Source organism: Austrofundulus limnaeus, unplaced genomic scaffold (assembly GCF_001266775.1).
Source record: "Austrofundulus limnaeus strain Quisiro unplaced genomic scaffold, Austrofundulus_limnaeus-1.0 Scaffold96, whole genome shotgun sequence".
In the NCBI taxonomy this organism is placed as follows: Eukaryota; Metazoa; Chordata; class Actinopteri; order Cyprinodontiformes; family Rivulidae; genus Austrofundulus; species Austrofundulus limnaeus.
Window position 1 is genome coordinate 1,013,443 of NW_013952498.1, and position 16,353 is coordinate 1,029,795.

The 16,353-nt window shown below is 37.8% G+C and overlaps 1 protein-coding gene across 1 annotated transcript in view; it reads right to left on the reverse strand.

Moving 5' to 3' along the window:
* cdc42ep1b (CDC42 effector protein (Rho GTPase binding) 1b) overlaps positions 1 to 12,189 on the reverse strand; it is an 18,970-nt gene extending 6,781 nt beyond the window's left edge. Inside the window, exons 1-3 of the mRNA XM_014012912.1 lie at positions 12,060 to 12,189; positions 5,942 to 6,431; positions 4,068 to 4,623 (exon numbers count right to left, since the gene is read on the reverse strand). Coding sequence (XP_013868366.1) covers positions 4,068 to 4,524 — 457 coding nt within the window. The 5' untranslated portion in view covers positions 4,525 to 4,623; positions 5,942 to 6,431; positions 12,060 to 12,189. The remainder of the gene's footprint in view (positions 1 to 4,067; positions 4,624 to 5,941; positions 6,432 to 12,059) is intronic.
* Positions 12,190 to 16,353: the final 4,164 nt, after the last annotated feature.

Genomic DNA, 16,353 nt, shown 5'->3' on the forward strand with positions numbered 1-16,353 from the left:
GTGTGTGTGTGTGTGTGTGTGTGTGTGTGTGTGTGTGTGTGTGGGTGTGTGTGTGTGTGTGTGTGTGTGTATTTCGTTTCTGTGCTTTTGTTTTCTTATTTTTTGCTGGTATGGAGACAGATGTCGGGTGTGTTGTCTTGTGTTTTCTTGGTGTGTATCTCACATGTCTTCTTGACTCTCTTTCAAATTCTTCTATTACTTTTCTGTTTCTTCTTCTTTTTTCTTTTCTTGTATAAAAATGTCATTGATGATGAAGAAACTAATATTTAGTTATGTTTTCTACTGAAGTGGCAAAAAAAAACTTTTTCCTGTGAAGTGAATGTTTGTGATACTACCGCCCTGCATGTTTCACAGATAGGAAAAAGTTTTTCTGCTTGAATGCAGTGTTTCTCTTTCACCAAACATAATGCTTTTCATTTGAACCAGAAAGTTCTATGTTTAGCTCAGCCGTCCACAAAAAAATTCTCCCACTTGCCATCTGACTTGTGGACATGATCTTTCGCCATCTGCAGAYGAGCACAATAATCATGTTTGTCCCAAGATATACTACAACCTGACCCCTCACACCTGATTGATATCCCATTAATTAAAAATACCTGACTCTAATTTCACACTAACTACTAATYCTAGAGGCTCACCTTTGCCACTCACAAATGCAATACTGGATGGTTTCCCTCAATAAATAAATGGCCATGCACGTGTAATATTTTAGTGATATTTGTTTCACTGGGTCTCTCTTTATCCRCTCTGTTGATGTTTTAGGCCATTTATGCAGTAATATGGACAATTCTTAACTCCAGGCTTGCTTTTAYTTTGCAGTGCCAATTTGTTTTAAATTAGAAAACCAATTTTTGAAAAATGAAAATCTGAAAGAATTCAGCTCTTTGACCAGCAGRTGGCGGTGTTCATCAACCAAAAAATATTTTCCTATTGTCGTTCTTAAATGGTGCTAAACCTCTGATTCTAAATGTTAAAACTGTCCATCAGTAAATAAAAGGAACAACAKTAAGATTGATTCGATGCAACTAAACGTAAATGAAAAACAAAGAAATTTCTAACAGAAATTACAATTTACAACTATAACTGAGCAACGTACTTTTGCTGAGTATTATTTTAAAGATTAGTGTAAAAATGGGTGTAAATAATAATAATAATAATAATAATAATAATAATAATAATAATAATAATAATAATAATAATAATAATAATAATAACAACATAACATCCTAAGTTCTCTGGCTCTTTATGTCAGGTTTAGGATGCATCACTCCAGTTGGGCAAATTCCTTTTGTATTAGAGAATAAATGTGAAACGGGTCGGGGGATTTCCACCCCGCAGACAGCTGCCTGGCAGTATCTGATTGGTGAGCAGATTCAACAAATGGTGGGTTTCTGCTTGTTCATTCAGGTCAACACTCATAAGCATGAAGATGACTGAAAGTATTTTTGTGCTGGAAAAATCCCAGCTGTGTGTGTTTGTGTTTATCCGTCTGATTGTGTACAGGTGTTGCTGTGGTGATCCCACATGACTCAGAGGAAGCCTGGATGTTTGCTGGTTGTCATGGAGAAATGTGAGAAAGATGGACAAAAAAAAAAGAGGGCTTTTTGCTTTCTTTTTTTGTCTCTATAGACATTTATAGTCCAACAAATAATTAGCAGTGATCCTAATTGTTGAACTAGATTTAACTTGTTTGATCTTAAACAATTTTGTTTTTTGAAAATTCCAGTTTAATATAAATTTTAGCCTTTTTTGTCTTTGTAGAACCTAATATTTTGATATTTCAAATGATACATTTCACTTTCTTGAACACCAGTACTTGCTTGTGATGAATACTGTATGAAGATATAAGGTCTTAATGATAAGGAGAATGAGGAAAGTTTGTCCAGAACCTGTGTACGGTTTGTTTTTTGGTTTACTGTTTGAAAATAAAATCGAAAATAAAAAAATAAATAACTGAGTTGTATTTTTGTTTTTCCATTTTTAAAACCTAAATTCAGAATTTTTGTTTTAAATAAGTCGCCAAAGAAGGCCTTTCCTAAAGATATTGGCAAAGGCTGCACTTCAACCCTGTTCTGAATAATTTTGAATATTTAAGCAGTTTTATTCATGGTAAGATAATCAGTTCTCATTGAGATGTGTTGACTCCCTTTAAATAAAACAAATATGTAGTTTTGCCATTTCTAAACTGCTAAATAAAAACACGATCCTTTGGGAGTTTAGACCATGATTTCCAGGTCTGCCAGACGATGCCAAATAGTGCACGAACAAAATRTAAAGCTTGTATTAGCTTTACCCATTAAAATGAAAAAAGTCACTTTTTTTAGTTTTGCAACTGTTGATTTTATATTTTAGAAAATAACTTGTCAATTTTGGTTTGAAACAGAAAAACCAAAGAACACAGACTGGCCCGGCCCCACCTGTTGATGTTTGGATCTTCACAATACAGTATCTGGAGTCATCCCTCATTTTCTTTTACAAAGTCAGATTTTTTGTAATTTTTCTGTAAATAGTATTGATCAATAATCCTTCATAAATTATCTTTCAACATTTTTTTGGGCTTTGGCTGCTTTTACGATCCAGTATATATTCATTTATAGAGAAACTTTTTGGTGTGGTTTGTTTACCCTCTGTATGTAGACCTATGTGTCTCTCAGTACATTATCAGAACATTTAGGTCTGACCTAATCTGTGAGGTATAAATGGTTTCTAAACTCAGTTTTGCATCAACATATCGAACGCCTTAGCAAAGAACTAAATGCAAACTGGATCAGTGACCATTTTATAGAAGCCTGTAACAAAATTGATATTAGTTCCATTTATTTAAGTTATTTTATGAAAAATAGACCCCACAAGCTGTTGAAATGAACTTCCTCTATATTAAAGATAAGGTGAGGAGCTCCATCATCTGGAGACAGCTGATAGAGTTGCTGCACTTTGTCATCAAAAGAATTCAGCTTAAAGTGCCCGACATGTGCATCCTTCAGATACAAATAATCAAACAAAACAAATTTATATTGAAGAAACTTGGCATAATATATATGATTTTACCTTTACCCGTTTTGTCACATAACTGGCATATTACAGTATCTTTTGAACTGGGCTCAGCCAAAGTGAAACAGGAAGTGACATCAAAGRGGAACTCTTTAAGAAAGGGAACTCCCTGGTCTTTGTTTATGGAAACAATATTATTTGAACACTGACTCTTCTTCATCTCTCTCTGATAGTGACTGAAAACAATTTAAAGAAACATCAAATTCTCTTCCTGTTAATCCACATGCAAATATCTCAACAACTGTTCATCTAAAAGGTGTGAAATTTTATTTACAATATTTTATCAGTGCTATCTTTCCAAATGTGCATTCATATTTATTACAAAAAATGATGTTACATGCACTTTAGGATTGATCAAGGGTTAGGGAGAGTTTCCACAAGGAGGAGACCCCAACGAGGACCCATTAGAACTTAATTGATAGACTATAAATAAATATTCTCAGGCCTGGGAACGTTTTGAGAATTTCAACTAAAAGCTGGAGAATGTTGCTGGGGACGCACCGGGGATGTTTCCTTCCTGAACCTCTTGCCTTCATTATCCAACCTGGTCCTTGAGGCCCACTATCCTGCATGTTTTAGATGTTTCCCTGCTTTGACACACCCTATTTAGGAATGAGTGATTAACAAGCTTCTGAAGAAGCTGAGGACCTGCTGAAGAGCAGAGAAGCAACTAGAACATACAGGATAGTGTTGAGGACCAGGGTTGGAACCACTGGAATAAAAGAGTCGCTGGAAGGATGAATGAATAAAAATAACACAGTTTGACACGTAAAATGAATTTGATATGATGAGGGGTGGTTTAAAATTTTTGCACAATACTGTGTTGCTTTTATTTATAATGAACTTTTTTGCTCAATGGACTGATTTGATATATTTGGTCTGAATTAATGTCACACAGAAGATCGTGCTTTATCACCAGCTTTGAGTTTGATCTCTACCTCTGCATTTCCTCTAATCTGCCTGCTAAGATGCTTTGCATGAATCCACACTGGCAGTGATTATCTGTATTATCTCACCATACGTGCAGAAGGAATCGTCTGTTGAGCTGATGGAGCTGGGGAACAGCGCCCTCCTCTGCAGGCACCCATTGGCAGACTCTACGTTCAGCTGAGGCAGAGACACGGCGTTTTTAATGATGGGTGAGATGTCAGGCGGTGGGGACGACAAGTCCCGGGAACCCGCTCGCGGCCGTGGCCCGGAGGTCTTCCGTACGTGCCGAAAGGTGCGCATAAAGAAGCCAGTCGACTTGGAGCTGCTGGCTGAGTCCGGACTCCCTGGCTCCTTAATGCCTCCATAGTTGCTCAAGAAGGAGGTATCGCCGAACACGTCCCCRCCACGCCCAACGTGCATGGTGTGTCGGAAGTCGCCCAGCGGCGGGCTGATCATGTCGACGGAGAGGTCACTCTTGAAGCGGCGCTTCCCCTGAGAGCCGGACACGAGGCCTTTAATCCCTGGCAGCTTTCCCAGACTCATCGTGGAAGAAGTGTTTTGTTTATTCCCTTTTTAGACTTAACGAGAAGGTCTGGACTCTGAACGCATGTCAGTCAAGTTTAAAATCCAGTTTGTGGTCCACTGAGAAACAAGAGAGAGAGAGAAAAGAATCAAATGCCAGGACAGTGAGGGAACAAAATCCTCTCAATACAGTCACAGATTATTCCTCCACCACAGTTTCTCTTTATGAGCTGCACTGGAAGATGTCAGGGAAGACGAAAAACCTCCTGAGCTTCTGTTTACATCTCTTTTCTCTCCTCTCTGCACGTCTTCCCAACATGACCTAACTCTCTCCAGGAGCTCAGCATCAGACTTCAATCACAACCAAATAACAAAGAGGAGAAATTACAAGGACATACGTGGTTTCCTCTGGTTACCACAATTCGTGTGGTTGGAGCGTTTGGGGCTGACTGGGTACTGGGTGTATTTGGTTTGGCGAACGACAGCCCAGACATACAAAACTCCCAACTGCATGACTCGAGTAAATACACTGAAATGCTTTTTCTTTTTCTTTTCTTTTCTTTTTTACAGTCAAATAGCTGTGGGACAAAAAGCAATAAAAAAGACTTGTGTTTACACTGAGTTCACTTTATTTTATGTTGTTTTAGACACAAGGAGTCTCAACATGTGTTTCACTTGCAGCCATAAGAGGATCACCTCACCAGGAAGCTCTTAATGAAACAAGACTGTGCTTGGCTCTTTTACACAAACCTAAACAACCAGTTTTTATGGTCAACTCCAGCATTGTAAGATCAGCACATGTGATGCAGTTTGGAAGTTACTTCACTGAGAAAACCTGAAGGAAAGGCTCATTTTCCAGGTGTTTTAGAGATATTGCTGAGTTCCCTGTGGGTTTTGTTCCCCTAATGTTCACTTTATAAGTTGTTTAATGGAGGTAAGTCATTTATTTCCTTTTTCTTTCCTTATTATCACAAACTTAGCCCAAAAAGTAGGAGATTTGTGTTTRGTAGATYATTTCTTYGTTGTAAYAATRTTTCTTGGYAATAAATCTACCTTTGGAAAGTCTGTTGATTTACCTTTTAAATGGTGCCACATTTGTAAGGAATATGCATTTGTGGGATGAGCAGTAGAGCTGAGTATGTGGGTTGTGCACATGAAAAAAATTGCCTAATCTCTACCAAATGGCTTTTGTTGTCATTGACACTTGTTATGAGCTTCTGGTACCCCCAGGTGCTGCCARTCAGGTGCCTGCTGTAAGATTTATTGCCAAGAAGCATTGTTACAATAAAGAAATAATCTATCAAACACAAATGATTGACTATAAGAGTTCAATCATTTTTTCATGCTACTATATTGACTTTTCACAGCCTTCAGTGGTTTTCAATTAATTTCATGCTTTAAATTAAATCAAATCATCAGAGTGAGTGCTGTTACTTACTGTCAGTGAGAAGATCTTATGTGATGACTTCTCAGTGACCAAGCTGAAAACAGGAACCTGCCGTCATGCAACGTCTCCCTCTAAAGAAGGTTTATCCATGCGTGTGACACCACACTGTCCTCAGGACATCCTGTTTCAAGGCTTTACTCTTTGTTAGCTGTTCACTGGTTCTACTGCATCAAAGATGTGAGTCCTCAGGCATTCAGACCTTTCGAAGCGTTGGGAAGCGATGTCCGACACTCTCTTGATGAGGGCAATAAACGGAAGCGTCGTAATCCTGCCACTGTTTTGTCTGCATCGTTCTGAGAGAAGGACAAATCTCCTACAGGATTGTCCGTGGACTGGATTAGCAGCTAATCTTCCCTGTCGTCCCTCCCTTCTTCTTTGACTCCTCCGCTCAGTCTCTGCCTTCTTCAATCCACTTAGTTTCTCTGTGTTTTCCAGGTGGTGGCAGGGGGTCTCTGTTTGCACTCAGTTCACTTGAGGCCAGCTAAAAGCCAGACAGAGAACAGGAGAAAGATGTGAGGGGAATAGAGAGGAGAAAGCATTAATTAAACTTTGGTCTGACTGATTTGTTTATGTTTTTTGAAGTATCTGGAAAAGAATCTGATTAATTAAACTTGACTTTTCTGGGTGTTTAAGAAGTTCTGTGTCTCTCCTCTCAGCTGTGACACTGTTAGATACTCCAGAGTTATGTTTAATACAGAAATAAAACAAATAATCTACAAAAAATAAAATAAAATAAAACAAAAACTAGAAAACAAGTATATATTAAAGCTTTTTGGGATTGAATGTGTCATAACAGCAGAACATGTCATCATATGATCTACCACATGAAAATAACGTGATCTAACACACTGAGCTCCAGTTTACAACCAACTAAAGGCCAAGTGGCACTGACACCCCTCTTCCTGCCCACTGAAGAAATGAATCCAAGACAAGAGAACACCACTAAGCTCTAACACGTGACCTACAGAGGTGGATTAGAGTCGCAGGCTGCAGGAGTTACAATACGGGGGTGGCTGTCTAAACAAGGTGTAATTGTGGTGTAACAACTTCCAGATTCTCTTCTCCGTAACTATCAGCTAATCCATTTTTTTTTCAAGTTTGTCTATCTTTCACTGTAATAAAACCAATGATAGAAGTTATTGGGCAACRATTTCATTGACGAGGAACTACAGCTTCTAAAACTTCTGACTTGGTAGGCCTGCTCTTAGGCCCCTAACCCTAACCTAACCCACACTTGGCTTAAGAGAGCGATTAAGGCCTTCAGTCCATTAGAAGGTGAGAGGCAGATAAACATTAGTCACARTCATTTACAACACAAACAGCTTTCTGTTGTTTAAGGATCCAGATTCATGAACATCTCTAACTCTAATAAAGTTCTAGTGTAGCTTTGTGGCTTTCCAAATGTCACTGGTAATGCTTGATTTAGACAAGTGAATTTAAACACTTTTATAAGTTTATTTTTAATTGTTTGTCACAATTTCTGATTTGAAACTAATCTTTGGTGTTCTAAAGCAGTGATTCTCAACCAGTGGGGTGTGACCGGACCTGTTTTCAATGGGTCACAAGCCTGGGCAAAAAAAAAAAAAAGGTTATGAAATCAAGATTCTGATTATGTCAATTTTAAATTTGTTGCTCGACTTAATCATTTTAAAAAGATGTTTTTATAGGCAAGGCTTGCTAAAGCTTGATATTACATCATTTTTAAAATGTTCTTCACTAACTGGACTTTTATATTTCATGTCTGTGCGTGAAAGCAATGTTGAGTCTTTTTATAAAGGCTAGAGTTACAAAAGTGAAGAGACTTGGTTTTAATTAAAATGCAGCAAATCGAGCAAAAAAGTAACTTTCTCTCTCTGGCATTGGTAATTTTGGTTTATCAATAAACTTGTATTGTTTTGTTTTGGCACACTGTGGTGTTGCATTCTACTATTTCAGGAACAAACTGCATCCCTTTTTATTTAAAACAATGGAGAATTTCACGTTTTCTTGTCTTTAAGAAGCGACAGCATAGATCCTAAGGAGCAGTCACAGTTTAGGTGTAATGATTTTTTTTCCGATTTTTTTTTGCAGATTGTTTAATTTAGGGTGTGATTTTTTTTAAATTCATTTATTTAACCAGGTAAAACTCCATTGAGATTGAGATCTCATTTGCAAGAAGAACCTGGGCATTATGTCAGTAACTCTTGAGCTGTCTAGACTTTCCCTAATTTTTGCTAATAAACTTTTGTTTTACTTCCACAAACTTTACACTTTTGATCCATCCTACACATCAAAACACAATAATTATTAGCATGCTGTAGGATTTATCACCCAAATGCCTCCAGTACCCAGTGTGAGCACATCTCATTGACTTTAGATGCATCTGATACCTGAAAAAGTATTTGACCTGTCATACCTCTCATGCTGCAGACATACAAAAACAGAGATATGTGACAAACAGACAATACAGCTTCTTATTATTGAAAATACTTTTATTAAAACTTAAACTTTTTATGAGAGACTGAATTTCTAGTCTTCGTGTCTGCCTGTTTGTCAGAGTGCTGTCAGGGAGCGAGAGTGTGTGGTTCCCATGGTAACCCCAGTGAGCCACTATTATCAGCTTTATTTTCTTTTCACCTTGGTTTTATTTACACCTCTTCTTCCGTTTACACATCAAAACATCACTTCCTGTCAGTTTAGATTGTCACACAAAAAAATTCTTAAATAATGGGCTTTACAGAAATCGGTGTCCTTTAAAAAAACGTTTTCCCAGAAAATTTCTCTTTCTTGTTTGATGGGTTATTCACAAGTTTAGTTAATATGTCTGTAACTTCTCCACTTTCTAAATTCAACCCTTAATCCAGCTCTCTGTGATTTTGTTTTTCTTCCCCTTATGATTCTGGGAGCAATAAAGTCACCATAACTGCTCATGTCAAGTGTAACACCAGTGCATAAATTCACTTTGGGAACTTCATTCTGCCAAATTAGTCTTGTTAGGAGCACACAGGAACACAATGAGGTCTGTTAAACGTGGTATTTATCTTTAAACTCTACCTCCAGGCCTGTTTCACTTAAGCTGTCTGACTCAGTGCAGACATAGAGAGTGGAATGGGAATAGCGTGCATGCAGGGAATTAAACCGGACATATATACTGATGAGAAACACATTTTTACCTTCTATTTGTCTGTTGCTATTCTTCCATATATATATATATATATATATATATCTTCAATCAAACCTCACCTCGCTGCCTTTCTCACTGCTACAAGTGATTCAGTTTTCTTCAAACATCTGGGGCTACAGAGCTGCAGAAAGAGGCTCTGAGGATGTTTGAGGACCAGACAGTGATTCAGAAAGAGTTCAGTCTGTGCATTTACTCTACAGAGAAAACTGAAACAGGTCTGTGTTCCAGTGAGCCACAGCCCTGTGGTCGCTTCTTCAGCTGAACCAGAGACCCATGGTCCCGTGGAGCTCAGCACCACCGAGCTGTGGTTGAAGTCAGAACAGCCTGACCGTTACCATAGGTCAAAAATATAACATGCATTCAGTTTACAGCGACGTGGCAATGCACTTCATGTCCTGCCTTGACTATATACAGTGAGTCACCCCTCCTCAGCATTCTTTTCATCTGTTGCCTTCAAATTTGACATTTAAATTAAATTTCAGTTTGATTCTAATATATCTACGTAAGATGCTCCAGATTACTGCAGTGAAAGGCAGAGGAAAAACTTGTTTTAAATCAAAAATATCAAATTGAAAAGCATTGCATGTAAATGTAGTCACTCCAACAATTACATTCAGGAGCCACATGATTCAGTATACATCCACCTGTTCTATAGCCCCCAGACTCAGCATTTCTAAGTAGTAAAGGTAACGAACCAAGCAAGAGACAAGAAGACCAAGGAACTCTCCACACAGGTTGGAGAAAAGATTGAAAACCTCCAAAGACCTTTGTAACGGAAATAATACTTTTATGTTTAAGCCAGTAATTCATGACATCCTTTAATGACCTAGGTTTTCATGACATGCTGTTTATCTGCAGACAGAATGATTAAAGTCAGAACAAGATTTGCTAACAAAAGTCATTCTTAGATATCACTTGTGCTTATCTTTGTGTTTTCCATTGACCTTGTATCAAATCTTGCTAAGATGACATAATGGTGTTTGTTAATATATATATATGAGGCCTCTCGAGACACAGGGAGTAGTGTGGAGAGACAGTGACAGAGGGAAGCAGAGGCACAGAGACAGGCCAGGTTGTTCTCTGTGTTTCCTGTTGTTGCATTAAAACTCAGCTGATCATCTCACGGAGTACCTTCATTCTTGGACCACATATTTCTGTCTTTGTTAAATAAATATTGCCATAACACCCTTAAAAATCCTCTGAGAATCATTAAATCCAGTATTAGAAGATTAAAATGTAATACCATCACATAAACCTGCAGAGGATCATAAATTAAATCTCACAAAACTTAAAAAGGAGTTTTTATCAGAAAAGAAGCCAAGAGACCAATACGACATACAGCACAGAGCTGGGTTTTATGGAAGAGTGGCCCATAAAAAAAAACAAGTTCAAATAATCATTTTGGAGACCCTCTAATACTGGGTTCAGCTGAGACTAAAACTAAAATATTAAGCCATTATGAACGACACCTGACATCTCGTCGAGTTGAGAACACTTCTCTACAATGAAGCATGTTGGTGGCAAGCAGGCTGGTGCAGTGRTTCTTAACCTGGGTTTGATCGAACCCCAGGGGTTTGATGAGCTGGTCTCAGRGGTTCAGTGGAGCCTCTGCCATGGAGGTAAAGACGCACTTGTGTCGTGATGACACGCCTCGCTTGGCCCTCACTTGCACTTACTGTTTTTCATCAGCAGGGAAAACTGGTCAGTTAAATATGTACACTCTGGTTTTCTGTTTGGTTTTGTTGTCATAGTTTTAGTTCGTTTGTTTAAAGATTAGTTGAACATTTTCTCATTCTCACATGTCACACGTTTGCAGCTGAACCTAACTGTACCAAGCAATGCAGCAGGAACATGTGTTCACTTCCTATTTATTCTCACTAAAGCTGTCTTTGATCTACTGAATCAGCAACACAACTCACCAAAAAAAAAAAAAACACTCAAGAATTTCAGCACAGACTTGACCTTTAAAGTGTCCTATTTTATGTTGCACAAATACTATAAAATTATTCCAGAACAACAGCAAGAAAAGCAAACATCTGTTTTTATGGGTTGAATGGTTGCCRAAGATCACAGACGCTAGTTTTATTAATTCTTCTTTTTTCCTGAGGATTGTCTCAATAAACCACAAAAGAAACGAGGACAAGAGAGTGAAGCGCAAACCTGTCTCACTTGGTTGTAATGGTCTAACAAAAAAAAAATTGTTCCTTTCATAAACCAAGGCCCTATCTACTGAGCTGCAACTATTAGCATGGGCGCAGGGGCGCACCCCTCTCCCCCGCAAAAAAGTGTGGCCCCCATTGACGCCTCCCCTTGTCTAAACAGTTTCGTAAGCATGATTTTTGTTTTAATAAATATGATTTTTTGAGAGAACATGCTTTAATATTAGCTGTAGAAAAAGGAAAATAGTTTTACAGTATGCATTTTAGCAAACTAATGAAAAGTAATGTATAGAAAAACATTAAGGACAAAAACATGGCCCAGCCACATGAACAACCCCATCATTTAAGAACAATAACAAGTTGAAATGAAAAATAAATGCTTCTTACATTTTTAAAATGTAAGGAGTAGAAGTAGAAAGTCGGCTGAAAACTAATTACTCCAGTGAAGTAAAGATAATTCAATTTTTTTTAAAGAAAGTGTTTATACTTTATGACACCTCTGTTCAGAACAGTAACCAAGTTCATTTACTTAATTTAGATATTTATTTTAGAGCCTGGCTTTGAAATTAATGATTAGTAATTTGTGAAAATTTTGGTTATGTTGTTTTAAAATATAGAGTTTTTTAACGCTTGCATCTTGGTGTAGAGCATGCAGGCAGAGACAAACAGCAGCACGAATAAAGTCATTAAAACACACATTCAAACTTCACACTAAAGACACATGTAAAACATCCTGCATCTTTTGAAGCTCATGTCTAAAAGGCAAACCGTTTCAGCTCAGACCTACCTGAACACAAACTCAGATCTTAGTCTCTTCTTGCAGCAGTGAGAACCTCACCGCTGGTTTTCTTTGTCATCCTGCGYGGTTTGTGGTGCGCACTGTCACTTTCCACTCGGACAGGAACGCTGCAGCGGAGCTCCAGTCCGAGTCTGCTGTGAACAGTGAGCTGGAGGAGGATGAAGGGAAGAGGGAGGAGGATGTGGGTGGACCCCACAGGCGTCAGGGACTATTAGGTCAATGAATGTCAGAAATACATATGATGCTCGGTTAAATGTATAGAAAATTGGTGCTTGAAGGTGGTGCAGTGAGGAGGAGCTATTTGCAGCAAATGCAGCAAAACTTAAAGTTTCTATTCAAAAGGGACATTAAAAGTGCAGAAACAACAACAACAACAACATCCTGACGTGAGGTCATCAAAGTGAGCAATGCGATGAAGGCTCAGTCTGAGCACATACTGTCACTCTCAGGCCTCTAATAATAAACCACTGTGACTCATCCCACACTGATCTGCCTCTCTGTGTTTCTGGGCTAAATGTGTCTTTTGTTTTTTGTCTTTTTTTGGTTTGGTGTGAGCCGTCTTTCGGTGTCTGAACTTGTGATCCTAGGTCTTCTTTTGGGATAGATTAAAGTTTATTAAACCACTGGGTGTTGAATTTGAACTTTACTTGCTCCTTAAACATGATTTCATCAAACTCACATGGCTGTTTTTTTWATAAGATTTTTTCAGACCTTTATCTTTTCACTGCATTTTGAACAAAAATACTTCGGTGTGTTGCTTGTCTGTAGCCCTTTCTCCATTTTTCAAGTCTCACTCTAACCACTTTGTCTGTTCGGTTCTACTCAATAGTAGGTGTGTCTACATGACAGTGTGTTCCTCACCCTGTGGGAGGATCATCAGTGGGCAGGTTTAGACGTTGTGGTCTTATCAACCGGTAGTCTGACTTTTTTTTTTTGTTTTGTTTTTTTAATTTGTCACAGCACTCTTTATAAGTGTTGTAACCACCTGCTCATTTTGGACAGCTCAACCTGTACGCCCATCTCCTAAAACAGATTTTGAAAAAAATTTAAACTCCCCACTGGGGTTGTTCAAAAAACTATCTACACAGGTAAGATATTTACTATTTATACAAACTTTTCACAAAATCTAACTTCTAAAGATGTGAGCTTTTTGTCACATAATCTGTTTTTAAGAAGCATTTTTGTTTCTTTTTGCCAGAATACAGTATTTGTGTTAGAAATAATAACATGCTGCTCTTTAATTTACCAGACATGTTGAAACTCCACAACAGTTCAACAGAACTGTTGTCTGTTTGGGTTCCTGTTTACATCAGAAACATTTGAACTTCATGATTCTTTTTTTTTTTCATTTGATGGTCATTTAAGCATGGACAAAAGCTGATCCTTTTATATATGTTTTGGATGAAGATTGTTCAGCCTGTGGTTTCACTCAGGAAGAGTTGATGGCTGCACCAGCTGTTGCATCGTGGGAAATAATCTAACAGGCTGAAGACTCCTCAGGATGAACAAAACCCCAGAAATTTGAGCCAACAAAGAAATCTTATGACATGTGGCAAGTGGAAATGTGGAAATCAGTTGAAGGCTGAGATTAAAGTTAAAGCAGGAGCAGAGTGGAAACAGGAGAAGATGCTGCAGACGTGCAGCTGTCAGACGGGGCAGAGGAGAAGCAGATGTGAGGGGCGGAGATTTCAACACTACTGTGTGAATCTGAGAGGCTGAGCTGCTCCTGTTGACGAGCATCAGATGCTCATGGATGAGCTGGGAGGCCAAGAGAAGACAGGGGGCTCGAAGCAACAACAGGAAGTCAAAGATCAAACTAAACCATCATCCTGATAATAAGTTTTGTCTCCATGAAAGAGAATGTTTTGGTCTTTTTGGCTTATTTGAGTTAAAGGTTGGACACAGCGTAGATAAAAGGAGCACCGAAACAAAACAATTAGCTAAAAAAAAGGAAGAGAAGGGCGGAGAGAAGAGGATCCTGGCTCCACAGAATGACTTTCAGCCAGGTTTTCTCTGCAGGAAACGACTTTCTCACAAATCAGACACAAAGCCAAGAAGCTTAAAGCTTCTCTACCACGCTCTGAACTTCACACAGTTTAACCACTGCCTTACACAAACATTATACAGTTTCAACATAACAAATATGATCAAACTACAAATGATGTACCTCTGCCTCTGGCTCCTCAAGAACCAGATTATTATTTTTTTTAACATTTTTTTTCTTAGGTTCGGACTTGCAGGAAGTTTAGTGACAATGAGGACAATAGTAAAATCAGTCTGCTGCTTTCTAGGACATGTTAARAAAACAGGAAGGAGGAAAAAAACATGTCAACACTAAGTTCTGTCTTTTATTTTTAGATACTTCAGAACACAGCAAAACAGTGATTCTATTTTTATTTACCTTCTATTCTTTGGTTATTTTATACAGTTTAGTTTTCAGAGATTTGTCCACAGTTTTCACTCAAAATGCCTTTTATTGTTTTATGATGAGAAATAATTTAAAATAGTTCAAGAATCTTTAAGTATGCTCATTTTATTTCTCTAAATGTAGATTTCTTTCTAGAAATTATTTATAACTCAACTTTGTAATACAATAATACATAATAATATAATGATTATATTCAATAAATATTTATCAGTCCTGCACAACTGAAATTCCCCAAAATTTGTACATTTTTAGAGAATTTTAAATTAGGAACTTTTCACTTCTGCTTCTTTCACGTTGACGTTTTTGGTTTTGGGTCAAAATTTCAAATTTGTGAATTCCAAAACATCAATTTTATTCTTTTCTTTAACAATTATTCATGAAAATGTGGTTCTCCTAAGATCTATAGCAGTGAGGGGATATAGCTTAGATACAAATTGATAACGTCTGCACTGGGTTTTATTTAACGATCACATCAACATCCTGTATGAAGCAACAACATCACRGAGAATATGCAACTTTTTTAAACAACTAAAAAAAAGGCTAATTGAAATGAATATGAAGCAGAGCAGTTCATTAGAAGGAGCCATAAAGTGTCAACCCTTTGTCTACCTCACGTCTGAAGAGATGATGACAACAAGATGTTAGTGAGGAAGAAAACCAGCCATTGTCTTACSAGACAGATTCGCTGGTGCTGGGCTCAATATGGAAACAATGCAGAGTCTAAATATTGCCTTGGGGTTGTAAAAGAAAAAAAACTGGCTTCCTGGAATCCTAATGAATAACCCACATGCCAAACTTAGAACTCACTCACTTTATTGTTATTCTTTCAGAGAAGCTGAATTCTCTTTAAGTTGCGTATTAAGTAGAAATCTGTAGGAGCAAGATTCAGAAAGTAAATAAACAAGAACTTGGTGACAGRGTTATGAGCAAATAATATCTTACCGGTTGCAGATATCTATTAAAAAGACCTAATTTTCTCTTTATAAAAGATTTGAACTATCCCTTTACATACACACTTAAAGTGCCTGTGACATCAAATGTTTGTAATAAATATGAATGCATCTGTGGAAAGACAACTTTAATGAGATATTACAAAACAAATTTCACACCGCTGAGATGAACAGTTGTTGAGATATTTGCATGTGAAGTCACAGGAAGTATGTAAAAGGTGAATGTCGGCGTGTGAACAGTGTTACTAAAATAGCTAACAAGAGAGACTGTAGAGAAGAATTTGATGTTTCTTTAAATTATTTTGAGTCCCTATCAAAGAGTCAGAGTTTAAAGAATAATGTTTTAATAAACAAAGATCAGAGAGTTCATTTTCTTAAAAAGTTCCCCTTTGATGTCACTTCCTGTTTCACTTTGGCTGGGCCAAGTGAAAAAAAAAGCTAGTTATGGGACAAAATGAGCAAAATTATGTTTCATGCCAAGTTCCTTACATATAAAAATGTTTTCTTTGACTTTTTGTATTTGAAGAATATTCATGTCACAGGCACTTAAAGCCCTCTTGAGCCCAGAACTGTTTGCTCGTCGTGACAGTTTTATGGTYGTCTCTGAGCCCAATCCTGTTTCAGGGCAACTTTTGGTTAGCGGTTTTGCAGAGGAGCATTTTTAACACAGAGTATCTGGAAACTGATGTGTGTCTGCAGTTCAGTATGTGTGGTGGCGCTCGGATTTAAACGCTCACGTTCCACCCTACAATTAAATTAAAACCCCAGTGTCCTGGAAAGGAGCGCAACAGGAAGAGCAGCAGGGAAAGGGAGACGTTTCCACCCATCCATCGGCACATAGAATGATGTGTGTGTGTGTGTGTGTGTGTGTGTGTGTGTGTGTGTGTGTGTGTGTGTGTGTGTG